Source organism: Protomyctophum parallelum (assembly GCF_964188405.1).
Source record: "Protomyctophum parallelum genome assembly, chromosome: 13".
In the NCBI taxonomy this organism is placed as follows: domain Eukaryota; kingdom Metazoa; phylum Chordata; class Actinopteri; order Myctophiformes; family Myctophidae; genus Protomyctophum; species Protomyctophum parallelum.
The window spans coordinates 13,852,467-13,869,053 of record NC_139708.1 but is presented as its reverse complement, the minus strand read 5'-3'; the positions used below and the strand labels follow the sequence as shown (position 1 = coordinate 13,869,053).

The 16,587-nt window shown below is 45.1% G+C and overlaps 2 protein-coding genes across 2 annotated transcripts in view; both read left to right on the top strand.

Moving 5' to 3' along the window:
* The window catches only part of LOC310868502 (syntaxin-binding protein 4), a gene marked incomplete at its 5' end in the record, with an annotated part of 182,700 nt that overhangs the window by 32,922 nt on the left and 133,191 nt on the right, over window positions 1–16,587 (top strand). The gene's annotated exons all lie outside the window — the stretch shown is intronic.
* On the top strand, window positions 12,032–13,855 carry LOC310869795 (thioredoxin reductase 1, cytoplasmic-like; the record flags this gene model as incomplete). Its single annotated transcript, XM_083780720.1, has 1 exon — window positions 12,032–13,855. The coding sequence occupies one exon, from the start codon at window positions 12,032–12,034 to the stop codon at window positions 13,853–13,855; it is 1,824 nt and encodes a 607-aa protein (XP_083636846.1).

The following is a 16,587-nucleotide window of genomic DNA, read 5'->3' as shown; positions in this document are numbered from 1 at the left end:
TCGTCCTGAATCTTTTGTGTTTATTCCGTCAACGTCAGATATTCGTCCTGAACATTCGTTGACATCGTCATTTACGTTATCGTCATGCCTGACGAAAACATCACATAAGTACAATTTTGAGGTACCCTATTTGTACTTGGAGTATTTCCAATTTCGGATACTTTTACGTTATACCCCATCTCCATACATCTCAGACATGCAAAAACGAAAATTCAAAGAAATCCAATGGCAGTCCCTCAGTCAAATTTGGCCACATACTATTGTTGTTGTTGCATTGCACATTGGCCTGTGGCTAGCACAACAATGATATGCTCATAATACAATCATGTACTAACTAAAAACTAACTAAAAACCAAGAATCCATATTGTGGGAAGACTTTAGCAGAAAATAACTTTTTTAAAATCTTTTCAATGGGAATACTAGTTATTTATTCATTGTAAGTTGAAAATGTATATCTTCTGTGTCTCGAGCTGGGGAAATAACAAATGAAAAAGGTTGGAAAGCGCTGGTCTGCCACACCATCTCAGCAAGTATACTGATGCCCGATGGGAAATTATCTCTGTGCATCTGACCCCCTCCTATTACATTGTATGGGAGCAGCAGTGTTCTGGTCCAAGTGAGCGCACTGGGAGCAATTAGGCCTTCAGTGTCTTTGTTTGGCTGCCAATGTCTGTCCAAGCCTGACATGTGGACTTTCCCCCTGCAGTGGGGGGGCACAGAAGGTGACAGTTAAGCATGTGCTTGCACTTTAGCTAGCTTATCACCCACTCCTTTTTATCACTCATCCTCTTGCCCCAAGGCCAAAAGCCAAGGATATATATATATATATATATAGTGCGCGCACGCGCACACACACACACACACACACACACACACACACACACACACACACACACACACACACACACACACACACACACACACACACACGTGATGGTTAACCTTTTAAAAGTAACTCATATAATGTTACAGGATTACTGCCATTAAAAATGTATTCCATTACGTTTCAAGATTACCTTCCGAGAAAAGTAATTTATTAGATTATGTTAGATTACAATTAAATCCACATGCAAGAAAGCTGGATAAACATTAAAGAATCTAAGGGCCCTATTTTCGTCATCACTGTCTTAACCCTTCCCAACGTCTTTAACTTTTTTTTTTTTACTAATTTGAAAAACATTTTGGAATAGTTCAAATAGCTGATCTACAAGCTCACAACCTGTCACAAAATGTCTTTCAAGATAGCAAAATATGGCAAATAAATTTAGGGTTACACTTAGGGTAAGTCGTGCCCAAGATAGGGCCAATAGTTAGTATCATTATGCTGAAATCCCAACATAGCACTTCAGGACCACGGACAGCGCCGCAATATTGTCATAGTTCTGTTATTTCAGGACCACGGACAGTTCTGTTTAATGAAACAGTGCAGTGCTTTCAGGACCACGGACAGTTCTGTTTAATGAAACAGTGCAGTGTTTTCAAGACCACGGACAGTTCTGTTTAATGAAACAGTGCAGTGTTTTCAAGACCACGGACAGTTCTGTTTAATGAAACAGTGCAGTGATTTCAGTACCACGGACAGTTCTGTTTAATGAAACAGTGCAGTGTTTTCAAGACCACGGACAGTTCTGTTTAATGAAACAGTGCAGTGATTTCAGTACCACGGACAGTTCTGTTTAATGAAACAGTGCAGTGTTTTCAGTAACACGGACAGTTCTGTTTAATGAAACAGTGCAGTGATTTCAGTACCACGGACAGTTCTGTTTAATGAAACAGTGCAGTGTTTTCAGTACCACGGACAGTTCTGTTTAATGAAACAGTTCAGTGTTTTCAGGACCACGGACAGTTCTGTTTAATGAAACAGTGCAGTGTTTTCAGTAACACGGACAGTTCTGTTTAATGAAACAGTGCAGTGTTTTCAGGACCACGGACAGTTCTGTTTAATGAAACAGTGCAGTGTTTTCAGGACCACGGACAGTTCTGTTTAATGAAACAGTGCCGTTAGGTCGACCATGGACTTGACTTTTCCCTTCCCTTCCCTTCCCTTCCCTTCCCTTCCCTTCCCTTCTCTTTTCTCCTTTGCTTTTCTTTTCTTTTCTTTTAACGCCTCAATTTTTGTTAAAAAAAGAAAGAAAATCAGGGGGGGGGGGGGGTTACCCAGCATATATATACAGTATATATATATATATATATATATATATATATATATATATATATAGATCCTTGCCACGAAAAAGTATGAGAACCACTGCTTTCGAAGGCATTCGTGTAGACTATGTCTCAGGTCCTATAGTGGTTAGTAGCAATTTAGATTTCTTCAGACAAACCCCTTCTATGAAGCAGCCAAATGAGGTCAATCTGAATGGGAGATAGGTGACACAATAGCCTAGTTAAATAAGTAAAGAATGCTCACTGAAGACTGACATATTTGGGCAGGGAAAGACCAGGTGGCTGTTCCACATCCCTGAGAAAGTAAAGTTTACCCAACATTGGCTGTGTTTCTCAAAGAGTTGTGGTGTAAGAGTTGTATTGCATAACCGGTCGGGGCATGCATTTCCTTTTTTTAGCCCCTTTAGAGCACTGCTAACGTTTCCAACGCGTGGCTTTGTGTGTTTGTCTATTTCAACCCCCCACCCCGCCCCCACCAATAGACGCTTCCTAGACGCTCTACAAAGCCTTCCTAGATGCTCTACAAAGCCGGATTTGACCCCAGCGGTGGTCATCAGAAACTTTAACATTGCACTACCCGAGCGCCCGGGGCACCAGTCTAATCATAATAATCATAATAATCATAATACATATGTATTTCCCATAGCATTGAATGTGTAAATGCTGCAGTGAGGTCAGTGAAGGTGACGGTTTAGCATGTGGTTGCACTTTATCTAGCTTATCATCTGCTCTATCCTTACATCACTGCCCTCCCCCCACTCCCCTCCCACTGGGACGCACGCACGCACACACGCACGTACGCACGCACGCAAGCACACACAAGGTGGTGATAAACATCTCTGAGGGACCTCTATGATCTCTTTACCTTCATGTTATTGCATTTCTTTCATTTGAACCTAGTTTCTGAGTTCAGTTACAATAGCCCATGTCCCCATTCAATAGCCCATGTCCCCATTCAATAGTCCATGTCCCCATTCAATAGTCCATGTCCCCATTCAATAGTCCATGTCCCCATTCAATAGTCCATGTCCCCATTCAATTGCCCATGTCCCCATTCAATAGCCCATGTCCCCATTCAATAGTCCATGTCCCCATTTAATAGTCCATGTCCCCATTCAATAGTCCATGTCCCCATTCAATAGCCCATGTCCCCATTCAATAGCCCATGTCCCCATTCAATAGTCCATGTCCCCATTTAATAGCTCATGTGCCCATTCAATAGCTCATGTCCCCATTCAATAGTCCATGTCCCCTCAATAGTCCATGTCCACTCAATGTCCCCTCAATAGTCCATGTCCCCATTCAATAGTCCATGTTCAGTCAATGTCCCCTCAATAGTCCATGTCCCCATTCAATAGCCCACTTTGTAGTGTATTTATGCACCTAAAGAAAGCTCCTGGAGGCTCTGTGTAGTCAGGGGACAGTATTACTCTGAGTATTGCAGCCTCAAATTACCACACACCTGCATGAAATCCACTGCTGGATTACGTAGAAAAGTAATAATAGCACAATGTAGAAATACACTATTTTACAAGCAAACATCCTGTATTCAACACATTTTACTTGAGTGCCAATACAGTACAGTACAGTACAGTACAGTGGAGTATTGGTGTGTGTGTGTGTGTGTGTGTGTGTGTGTGTGCGTGCGTGCGTGCGTGCGTGCGTGCGTGCTATGGCGCTCCATCCGTGCCAGCCTAAACGCAAGACGTGACACGTGACCGCGTTAGATTTTTTTAATGCGTGCGTGCGTGCGTTCTGCGCAAGTGCCACAAAAACCATACAGCATTTGCACTGCGCATGGCCGCGTTGAGTTTTTTTAATCACGCGTGCGTGCGTGCATACGTCCGTTTCGCGCAGTATGGCACCGCTGCTTTGACGCATGCTTTGACGCATGCTTTGTGGCTTGCAGCTCTGCACCGCGTTGCAGAACGCGTTCGCGTTCGCGTTCTGTGTACTGTACTGCATCGCGTCGTGTTGTCGCGTCGTGTAGCCTAAACAATATTTAAAAAATATTTAAAAATATTTAAAAAATATGAATATGAATTATTAATTATTATTATAATAAAAAATATTTAAAAAATGAATAAATAAATATATATATATACATATATAATAATAATAAAAATAATATAATAATAAAAATAATAATAAATAATAATAATAAATATTAATAAAAAATAATATTATTATTTAAATTAATAATAATAAATAATAATAATAACCGCGCAATCAATCAATCAATCAATCAATCAATCAATCAATCAATCAATCAATCAATCAATCAATCAATCAATCAATCAATCAATCAATCACTCACTCCACACCGAACAGCAACCCGTCTCACTTCTCCCCCCTCTCTATCTCTACCTATGTATCTATTTTTTTTCTTTCAGTGTGTGTCTGTGTGAGAGTGAGAACGGAGTTCAATGGACTTATCGCCGAAATAAAGGTTTTTTGTAGCTCACTTTAGACTGTTAATGTAGCCTACCATTTCCATATCATTCTAATGGATTCCATTTCCAGTGGTGGTGACTGGTGAGTAGCTCCCCGTTTCCTCTGAAGTGAAGCTATGTCCAAGACCCCAAGTATCGTCCCCGTTCGGTGTCCAAAAGAACAAACATAGCCTACATATATATCCATGCACCCGCTCATGGCGTGTCTCGAGCTTAGAGCTTAGAGACAGCTCTGTTATTTTAAATCTGACACATATAACGAGGAGCGCCGCTGCCGCACTGAGGGACGGCGGTTATAATACTAATCATTTTGTAAATCAAATAGCCTGCAGTGGACTGTAACATTGCGTGGTCAGATCATACACTACAGAATTATATGGATCGGTTGGTGACTATATGACGTTGATTAGGTCTAATGATTAGGTTATTCATCGCAGCCATGCTGGGTTTAACGAGATGGCTCAGTGCAACTGTTTTTGTCATGTTGCAGTCTATCGTTTGATAATCCGATTGATTTATAAAACATTTAGCATTATGAACTGAAGCAGAAGCTCATTTGTTGCGCCGCAAAACAGAGGCCAGCCAGCGGTACCGTGACCACACCGTCCACTTCATGCCTGCACAGTCAGTAATCCATTCCAAGCCCCCCGCCTCCACTCACACAAGTGAATCGCCATAGCGCAGCCCTCTTCATAATAAATACATACTTGTAGGCTATATAGCCTACACATTACACAAATAACAGAATTGCTATTTTTATTGTAATAACATGTGTGTGTGTGTGTGTGTGTGTGTGTGTGTGTGTGTGTGTGTGTGTGTGTGTGTGTGTGTGTGTGTGTGTGTGTGTGTGTGTGTGTGTGTGCGCGAACTTCGAGACGAGTTGGTGACAGTGGTTTGTATTTTGATTTGAAATAAATAATGATGAATAGATGTCTACTGTTCATGCTTGTGTGTGTTTTTTTTAGACAATAGACCACTTAGCAATTGCTTTAACTATGAAAGAAATGAAGACGATGAAGGATATCGATGAAATGTATGTTTCACTATATATAAAATATATACCTTGACTCTCCCTCTGAATGAAATTAAAAATCGGGTCCTAATAATTAACCCTAAAAATCTATAGACCTACCCTTAGGTTTAGCTCGAACACACGCTCAGCATCGCGGGGTTAATGGTAGGCCTACTTGGTAACTATACTTAAAAGGTCTACTTTATCCCATCACAACTATAGTGATTTTGCAGCTATTTTCAATGAACAGTATGGTCTATTGTTGATTAATGTGGTCATTTCAATCTAGGCGCCGTAATGCGCAAAATGGAGTCGACCGGTGGCCACTGATGGCCTATTATTCAGTAATAATTAGCATAAGTTATTATTAACGAAAAACATCTAATACTATTTTAAATTGGTCTAGTAAAGTTAGTAACTAATCAGAAGCAGCAACCATTTTGTTTCAAACAACTGTTTGAAAAAACTGCTTGTTTTTCGTTAATAATAATACATGCTAATTATTATTGAACGGTAAGTATGCTGGTATGTACGCTATGGTACACTATAAGCTTGTATATCTGTTTATTTTAAGAATGCGCCGCTGCATTCTGTCAGAATCTCGTGTGTGTGTGTGTGTGTGTGTGTGTGTGTGTGTGTGTGTGTGTGTGTGTGTGTGTGTGTGTGTGTGTGTGTGTGTGTGTGTGTGTGTGTGTGTGTGTGTATGTGCACACATGTGTCACACATGATGTGTGCTATATATTTTATAGCTCTAGAGACGCAGAGACAGAGACATATTTATTTAAAATCATCCTGGCACGTAGGCCTATAGACAACGGCGTCAACTCCGCGCAAGAGCCAAAGCACCCGCTGGCAAAATAATAAGCCAATAATAATAAGTTAATATATATAGGCTACTCTAAGGTGGGCACCTGTCGTTATAAACCTTCTGCACTTGCCTATAAAGCCAATGAACGGAGCTCATTTCTCTCTCTCTCTCTCTCTCTCTCTCTCTCTCTCTTTCTCTCTCTCTCTCTCTCTCTCTCTCTCTCTCTCTCTCCATCTGCCGTGCACATGCAAAGAGCGCATGCAGGTATCCAACTATCCAACATTGATAAACTGGTTCGCTTATATCCGTGCAGTATAACATCAAAGTCCAGTAGGCCTATAGTCCATTTATCGACGATCCAGCAGCACAGTAGCATATACAGTAGGCCTATTAATCATCATCAATGAACATGTGTCAGCCGCTGTTGTCAAACTGCCCCCCCCCCCCCCTATCTGTCTATCTGCATGCTACGACAGACAGACAGACAGACCGACCTGTCAATGCGCTATACGGTGGCCAGGGGGGTGTCATGCAGGGGCGTTATCTTCTTATAACGTCAGGCTTCACTGATATAATATCAGTGAAGCCACCACAGCTCATGAAACATAATAGGCTGCATGGCTAACAGGGCTTAGTGCTTCCTATACCATATCTCTCCTTTCTCTGGCTCTATGACTTATACGCCCATGAAAAATGGAAAATATAAATTGCATTGAGTGTATACCATTTGGAATTATACCAATCGGTTGAGATTTGGCAGATTATAGCCAATGTTAAATATCAACTTTTTGCGCGACGGGCCATTGGGACTGTGGCGGCGGTGTTATACTTGTGAGGACCTCTGCTTGGATTCATGGTGAGTGCGCACCGAAAAGTAATTGGAATATATTTTTCTTGCCACATTATAAACAAGTTTACTTTACCTCCTCACTGTCCTCAGTGTTTGGGACGGGATGTAGGCCTGTATCATGTGCTGTCTGCGTGCATATAGCGCTGCGCTCCAGTGAAATTGTCATTGCTTGAGAAAAACGGATAAGGGCTTATTGGTGGGTTTTCCGTAGATATTAAGGACTAGTTAGTCCTTAATATATAACTAGTCCTATATTTCCGTTGTGGAATATATAGAAGTCATGAGAGGCATGAAAGGAGTCATGAGAGTCTCATGACTTCTATATATTCCGCAACGGAATATAGGAATCCAACTCGAGGCTGGTGCATTGTAACCTGACGCTGCCAGACCAATACCGCCCTCATTTGGCAGCGTCAGGTTAGGTGCATTGGGCGGCAGGAGCGACCTTGTGGGTGAGTATATAGGCTGTGTTAAATCGAATGTATTGTAATGTATTATATTTACCAAATTTTCGGTGGGACTTGTGTTGTAGGTGACAAAGGCTATAGCAATGGCTGACTATTTAGTAACGCCATTGCAGGATCCAGCGACTGCCCAGGAGCGCATGCAGTTCCAAGCTGCGCATATTAAAACCCGTGGTACAGTAGAGCGCTGCATTGGCCTGTTAAAGGGTGAGATGCTTTTGGTCACATGTGTAGTAGCCTAGCTCTTTATTTTCTGACATCATTTATTATTTGTATATTTACGTTTCATGCATTAATTTGTATCAAAGGCAGGTGGATTTGCTTGAGCAGCAATGGGGGCACGCTATATTGTACAAGCCAGTGAAGGCATGCAACATCATATTGTCCTGTGCGGTGTTGCACAATATTGCCGGTCAATGGCGTGCCCCTGGACCTTCAGACCTTCAGCTCCCACCAGATGAGCCGATGCCCATTGACCACACACCGGAAAACCCCTACCCGAGGGTTATAGACAGAGGAGAGAGGACCTCATAAGGCGGTTCTAAAAAAGTAAGTAAAGTATAGCCTACAGTTTGGAATTGGCCCAGATACGTTACACATGTTAAAATGCACTTCACTTTTTTCTCACTTCATTCAAAGATGGTTTAAAAACATTGGCATATAACAGCAAAGGCAACGAATTGAAATATGGGCATGCACCTATAAAGCTCGATGTAAAATCAAGGCATATAGCAAAAAAAGACCCTCGTTTAATAAATACTCTTTGCACAATGTTTACTCCCAAAAAATGTTGTATTTATTCTGCAGTTGCCTGCAGGCCGACTCTATCCACACTCGCCGTGAGATTGACTATGGATGTTGTATTTATGTCCCTCAGGGCCTGGACAATGTCACGCTGCCTGCATGGCCAGGACCACGTCGTTGAGCACCGGGCTCGTTCCTGAGCCTGGCGTGGGGGACCGTCCTGCAGGAGCAGAGGGGCGCTGCATGCAGGATCCCGCACCGCTGCTGTGAGCTGGCGCGGCTCACCGCTGCTATAGCCTTCTCTGAAATGACATTGGATTGGCCTATAATAAATAAATATTTCAACCCGTATTTGAATGTGTGAATATTGTACTAATTATATGGTCCAATAATAGGTTTTGGTTACTGGTATATGATATAGGCATGCAGGCTACCTAGTTTAGTTTAAAACATACCTGGCCACCACCAGTCAGCAGCTGAGCCTGGCGGAGCTGGGACGCTTTTTTTCCGTACACATTTTGATATCCGACCACTTCTTCTTGACCTAATGAACGGTATAAATTAGCGCTTTTCCAAAGCTAGGTTATCACATATATATTTATTATTCAAATCTATATTCAAGTACCGTATATTGAAGCATGTCAAACAAACCTCTGCTCTTGTTCTCTCGACTTGGGAGACTCTGTTCACCTGGCTGGTGATGCGAGTCCACACCTTCGTTTTAATTTCATTGCCGACACCACTGTTGGCAACGGCGAATAAAAGTTTGCGGTTTGATTCCACCTCAGTCCATATTGTAAAATGAATTACATTGTCTGTCTGTCTGTCTGTCTGTCTGTCTGTCTGTCTGTCTGTCTGTCTGTGCACGCGCGCACGGCATTGCGGTGTTGGAACAGCGGAAAAAAAACTGTGCCAAATGTAGAATATATTATATTTCTTAATTATTTAAATTCCAAAAAATATGAAAAAATATGACTATTGACATACAAATAAAGATGTATGTCAATCATGTAACATGTAAGGATCAAATGACTTAGGCCAATATCTGAATCAAATGACTTAGGCCAATATCTGAACATGTCATTTTAACTTAGGCAATTATAAACGTTATTTAGGCCAAATGACTTCTGCAATAAGTGACTTAATCAAAATGTTTTATTCCTATTATTTTTAATAGACCATGGTTTAGGGTCAGCCACAGAGTCTTTAAAATAATATCAGAGCACAAAGACATTTGACACTGAATGGGAGTGAATGGTACTGAATGGGACTGAAATTAATTTAATTTAAAAACTATTAATTCAATTCATTTAACAAACTATTAAATCTGCATTCCATGCTTCGGAATATTAGAAAAAATATACAGATATCTATATTATATGTATATATGGCATTATTATTATTATTATTATTATTTATTTATTACGCACGCACGCGCGCGCGCACGTGCGAACACACACGCTCACGCACACGTACGTGCTGAGCAACATAACGGGCACACGGTCACACATGCGTGTGTGCTGTGAAACACCAATCGTCACGCGCCACGTGTGGCGCGTGACGCTACACATACTAAGCACTGCAGCTCTGCACACCCATGACCGCATCGCATGACGCATGACAAAAAAAAAAAACACCAATCGTCACGCGCCACGTGTGCACGCATACTAAGCACTGCAGCTCTGCACACCCATGACCGCATCGCGTGCGACTGACTGAAAAAATATTGACGCGATATTTGAGAAAAACGCATAAACGCATAAAGGCACGTGTTGCTTGATGCGTGCGTTGATTGATGCGTTACGCATGCCCGCGTTGCGCGTTGCGCGTTGCGCGTTCCCATTGAAAATGAATGGGGAGATAATTAACACGTTCAGACGGAGCAGTGCAGCGCAGCGCAAATCTAACGCGGTCACGTGTCACGTCTTGCGTTTAGGCTGGCACGGATGGAGCGCCATAGCGTGCGTGCGTGCGTGCGTGCGTGCATGGTTGCGTGCGTGTGTGGGGACGACGACTTTGTTGGAACATAGATTAATATGCCGTGGCATACTGTATCTTACTGCTGTATAATGCAAGCCTCCAATATTTAAAACAGAAATGTATTTGCCTGTGGTGCACCTCCATCACTGGCTGATCCATCAGTGTGTTTTGCCTTTAGCCTCTTGTCTTATCACAGTCCCCCACAAGGCAGTGGGAGACTCTGATAAGACTTCTTATAAATATCTTGGTTTTGTCTTTTTAATGAATATACATGAGGTTTTATTTCCCACAAGGAAGAAAAGAATTGGCCGCGTCAGCGGTAACTGCATCAGGCTATGCGATGAATACAAATTATACTGTGTATACTCTTGACCTTGGCTTTTTCAACATTCTCTGAGTCTAAACTTCACCATTCAATGATTTTGTCAGGGGAGAGAAGTAAAGGAAGTAGAATGACAAATTAAGTATTGTGCCTGAGTACAGACTTATTCTCATGCCCACCCCACACCCCCCTAATATTCCCTAAGTCAGTGCTTCTCAACCTGTTTTAGTTGTGTTGTGTTTTTGGGGGGGTCCCCAGATGACACTGAAGAGACAATTTAAGGACTTTTTTTAGACCATTACTGCATCAAAAGTAATCATTAAATTATAAAGACTATATCTTCACAATATGTTTCTGTGAAACCGAGTCAAACTAAATGTAATGCCTCAACTCCTACAGTATTGCAGCCTCAAAGCTTATCAGGGTAGGAGGTGTTATTTCTTCTTAAAGGTTCTCAACCTGAAAAGGTCAGGTACAGTCACGCAAAAACACACGATTTTCAACTGTTATTTGCAATTTTGCTATTTTTTTTAAAGGAAACGTTTTTTTGGACTTACAAGGTTTCCAGCCGACAGCGACAGTGCAAACCAGATGGGTAACAAAGCGTTCCCAGCTCAAAGACGAACGCATCAAGGATCAGTCAGCTATAACTTCTGATGGCAGCATTACTACAATGTCCGATGGTTCCCGAAGAAGCACTGATCCGAACGAACGGCTTCACACTGCAGTCCCCCGGGGTCCACAGCAATAAACACACGCACACACGCACAGCGCATACACAGTGTAAATGTCCCAGATGCTGCATGGCCTCAGGACCTGCTAAACATGACCAGATGATGCGTCCCCGTCCCCCCTCTTCTCTCTCTCTCTCTCTCTCTCTCTCTCTCTCTCTCTCTCTCTCTCTCTCTCTCTGTTTTCTCATAGCGGATTAAAAAGACGCCCAATTACAATTTCAGACGTACATGGAGCAGTATCCATCATTTACGGAAAAAATAATGCCATCTCCGTATTTGGGCATAATCATGATGTCACTACATTGGGGGCACTGGGGTTGGCATGTGTGCAGCTGGTAGAATTGAAATAGCAGAGCTCTCACGGACACGTCACTGTCAAACATGTATGTTTTGGCAGCATTTAGAACTGATGGTACAAGGTATAGGTACAGTGTACTAGGGATAAACTAGTTAGGCATTTGTCGTTTTTAAAGAAGCAGTCGCCCCCCAAAAATATGCCTCCTGTCGGTAACAACTCCGGTCGGAAGGAACTCAAGTCCAGAATCTGGGCGCTTATCAATGCCAACATGGTGGTCATATTCAGCAAGAGCCACTGTCCATACTGCGTGAAGGTGAAGGGTCTGTTCAAAGAGCTGGAGGTGGATTGCAACGTGGTAGAGCTGGACCACGTTCAGGACGGACCCGCATACCAGGACATGCTGCTGGAGATGACCGGTCAGAAGACCGTGCCGAATGTCTTCGTTAATGGCACGCATGTCGGCGGCTGCGACGACACTGTGCGGGCGCACAAGGACGGCGTTCTGGAACGGCTGCTGAGCGGCACAGACAAGGTCGCCTACGACTACGACCTCATCGTCATCGGGGGAGGCTCCGGCGGCATGGCCTGCTCCAAGGAAGCCGCCGCGCTGGGCAAGAAGGTGATGGTTTTGGACTACGTGGTCCCGACACCCAGAGGAACCACCTGGGGTCTTGGCGGGACGTGCGTGAACGTGGGCTGCATCCCTAAGAAGCTCATGCACCAGGCGGCCGCGCTCGGCACGGCCGCGCGTGACGCCCGTGCGTTTGGCTGGGAATTTGGCGGCGATACGGTGACGCACAACTGGGCGAGCATGAGGGAGGCCGTCAACGACCACATCAAAGAGCTCAACTTCACTTACAGGGCGGCACTGACTGAGAAAAAGGTTGACTACATCAACGCCTACGCAGAGTTCACAGAGCCGCACAAGATCAAGGCGGTGAAAATAAGCAAGCAGGGCAAGGTCAGCAAGGAAACCTTCCACACGGCAGCCACGTTTGTCCTGGCCACGGGCCAGAGGCCCCGCTACCTGGGCATCCCCGGAGACAAGGAGCACTGCATCACCAGCGACGACCTGTTCTGGCTGCCCCACTGCCCCGGGAAGACGCTGGTGATCGGGGCCTCCTACGTGGCATTGGAGTGCGCCGGCTTCCTGGCCGGCATCGGCCTGGACGTTACCGTCATGGTGAGATCCGTCCTCCTCAGAGGCTTCGACCAGGACGTGGCAGAGCGGGTCGGCCGGCACATGGAGGAGCACGGCGTCCGGTTCCTCCGCAGGCACGTTCCTGTGAAGGTGGAGGAGTTGGAGGCAGGCGCGCCTGGCAGGCTGAGAGTAATGGCCCGCTCAGCGGAGAGCGACGCGGTCGTCGAGGGGGAATACAACACTGTGTTGATAGCGGTCGGCCGAGACGCCTGCACGGACAAGATTGGCCTGGAGGCGGCGGGGGTCGAGGTAAATCCCAAGAACGGGAAGATCTCGGTGAGCGACGAGGAGCAGACCAACGTGCCCCACATCTACGCCCTCGGGGACATCCTGGAAGGCAAGTGGGAGCTGACGCCCGTGGCCATCCAGGCCGGCAAGCTGTTGGCGCGGCGCCTGTACGCCGGCTCGGCGCCCAAGTGCGACTACGTCAATGTGCCCACCACGGTGTTCACCCCTCTGGAGTACGGCTCCTGCGGCCTCTCTGAGGAAAGGGCCACGGAACTGTACGGCCAGGACAACATTGAGGTGTTCCACAAGCTGTTCTCGCCCCTGGAGTTCACGGTGCCCAACAGGGACAAGAACAGGTGCTACTCCAAGGTCATCTGCAACAAGCTAGACGAATATCGCGTGATCGGTTTCCACTACTTGGGTCCGAATGCCGGCGAGGTGACGCAGGGCTTCGGTGTGGCCATGAAGTGTGGCCTGACCAAAGCTCAGCTGGACGGCACCATCGGTATCCACCCCACCTGTGCCGAGGAATTCACCACCCTGGAGACCACCAAGAGCTCTGGGGAAGACATCGCCCAGTCAGGCTGCTGAGGGTAAACCCTGCTCGTTTGGCTGAGGGCCGTTCTCACCTTTATATGTTTGCATCATTTCCAGTTTCAGTTAAATTAGCATTGTAGACTCGGGTTCCAGAGGTTAAACAAATGCTTGCAACTGAACACGATTGAGAATCACAGAGCTAGGAGGAGACTGGAGACAGGAAGTGGATGTTTGTATTTAGTGAGTGAGGACGGCCTGCTAAACGGCGGGGTTACTCTGCCAGACGGTCTGGACAGCTCCTGTGTGTGTGTGTGTTCTACTGGGAGCAGAGTGTTTGTACACACTGCTTTATGACGTCCCCGTCCCTAAACCCCAAATATTGAGGGGAGGGCGAGGACTGATGTACCCTTGTAGAGGCACGGGAGGTTGTCCTTTTTTTTTGAAGAACATATGTTTTTTTATTGGACACTATTCAATACAATGCATTATGAATACATGAATTAATGAATGAACAAAATAACAAATGAATGAATTGATGAATAAACAAACAAACAAACAAACAAAAACTATACAGAAATAAAAAACAATTAAAAATAAATCTAAAGAATTTCATGAATACATAACAAATAATCTGTGGGGGAAAATTAACTTTAAGAAGTAGTAAACAAATAGCAGATCTATGAGCTAGGGCTAGGCTGTGTCACATCACAATGTGTTGTGCTTGCAGTTTATTTTCACCATGGCTAAACAACTATAGATAATAAAAAGAAATGTTCCAATGTATTCGTGTCTGCCACTGTATATCTTAATCCCCAACCCCATCCCGACACACAAAAGAAAACACAAGACTGACAGAAGTAAATCAAAAAATATATAGGAAAACAAAAAGCTATAAGTAAATATAATTCTGAGGAATGTATAACAAAAGCATATAGTTGCTGTCGGGTGAGTTTTGGACATACTGAGGTTTCCCCCTGACAGAGAAGATATCCGAGGGGACCGCCTCAAAAAGTATGACTCAGGATCCAGCATTTTACATATACATATTTATTTACATATCATCGCTGCCTTGAAGAAACCTTGAATCTCCATACGTATGTTTTATGTTGTTGCATAATGAATGCCCTACAGTAGGGCATTTACTGCATTCATCTCTGGAGTAGAGCCTCTATTCCATAGATCTGCACTTCTGCTATGTTTGCTGAAAGTTCACCTCAGAATGCTTTCTCAGTTTTTCTGCTCAACATACTCTCTCTCTCTCTCTCTTTCTCTCTCTCTCTCTCTCTCTCTCTCTCTCTCTCTCTGCCGTTGACCTGAACTTCACTCCCCCGTCAGTTTCCATTCTGTGGATTGCTAACAATGGAAGAAATGGAATTATGGGGTGAAAAGTTCTATTTAAAATCCCAGGGAAAGGCAAGGCTGGCTGAAGTGAAGGGAAAGGAAGTGAAGTGACGTTCTGTCAGTCTGTCCTGTGTCTGTCCGCGGTCAGTAGCAGGGACTTCTGTCAGTCTGTCCTGTGTCTGTCCGCGTTGAGTAGCAGGGACTTCTGTCAGTCTGTCCTGTGTCTGTCCGCGTTGAGTAGCAGGGACTTCTGTCAGTCTGTCCTGTGTCTGTCCGCGGTCAGTAGCAGGGACTTCTGTCAGTCTGTCCTGTGTCTGTCCGCGGTCAGTAGCAGGGACTTCTGTCAGTCTGTCCTGTGTCTGTCCGCGTTGAGTAGCAGGGACTTCTGTCAGTCTGTCCTGTGTCTGTCCGCGGTCAGTAGCAGGGACTTCTGTCAGTCTGTCCTGTGTCTGTCCGCGGTCAGTAGCAGGGACTTCTGTCAGTCTGTCCTGTGTCTGTCCACGTTGAGTAGCAGGGACTTCTGTCAGTCTGTCCTGTGTCTGTCCGCGTTGAGTAGCAGGGACTTCTGTCAGTCTGTCCTGTGTCTGTCCGCGGTCAGTAGCAGGGACTTCTGTCAGTCTGTCCTGTGTCTGTCTGCGTTGAGTAGCAGGGACTTCTGTCAGTCTGTCCTGTGTCTGTCCGCGTTGAGTAGCAGGGACTTCTGTCAGTCTGTCCTGTGTCTGTCCACGTTGAGTAGCAGGGACTTCTGTCAGTCTGTCCTGTGTCTGTCCACGTTGAGTAGCAGGGACTTCTGTCAGTCTGTCCTGTGTCTGTCCACGTTGAGTAGCAGGGACTTCTGTCAGTCTGTCCTGTGTCTGTCCGCGTTGAGTAGCAGGGACTTCTGTCAGTCTGTCCTGTGTCTGTCCGCGGTCAGTAGCAGGGACTTCTGTCAGTCTGTCCTGTGTCTGTCCACGTTGAGTAGCAGGGACTTCTGTCAGTCTGTCCTGTGTCTGTCTGCGTTGAGTAGCAGGGACTTCTGTCAGTCTGTCCTGTGTCTGTCCGCGTTGAGTAGCAGGGACTTCTGTCAGTCTGTCCTGTGTCTGTCCGCGGTCAGTAGCAGGGACTTCTGTCAGTCTGTCCTGTGTCTGTCCACGTTGAGTAGCAGGGACTTCTGTCAGTCTGTCCTGTGTCTGTCCACGTTGAGTAGCAGGGACTTCTGTCAGTCTGTCCTGTGTCTGTCCACGTTGAGTAGCAGGGACTTCTGTCAGTCTGTCCTGTGTCTGTCCACGTTGAGTAGCAGGGACTTCTGTCAGTCTGTCCTGTGTCTGTCCGCGGTCAGTAGCAGGGACTTCTGTCAGTCTGTCCTGTGTCTGTCCGCGGTCAGTAGCAGGGACTTCTGTCAGTCTATCCTGTGTCTGTCCGCGGTCAGTAGCAGGGACTTCAGCTCCATCTGTCTCTGACACGCC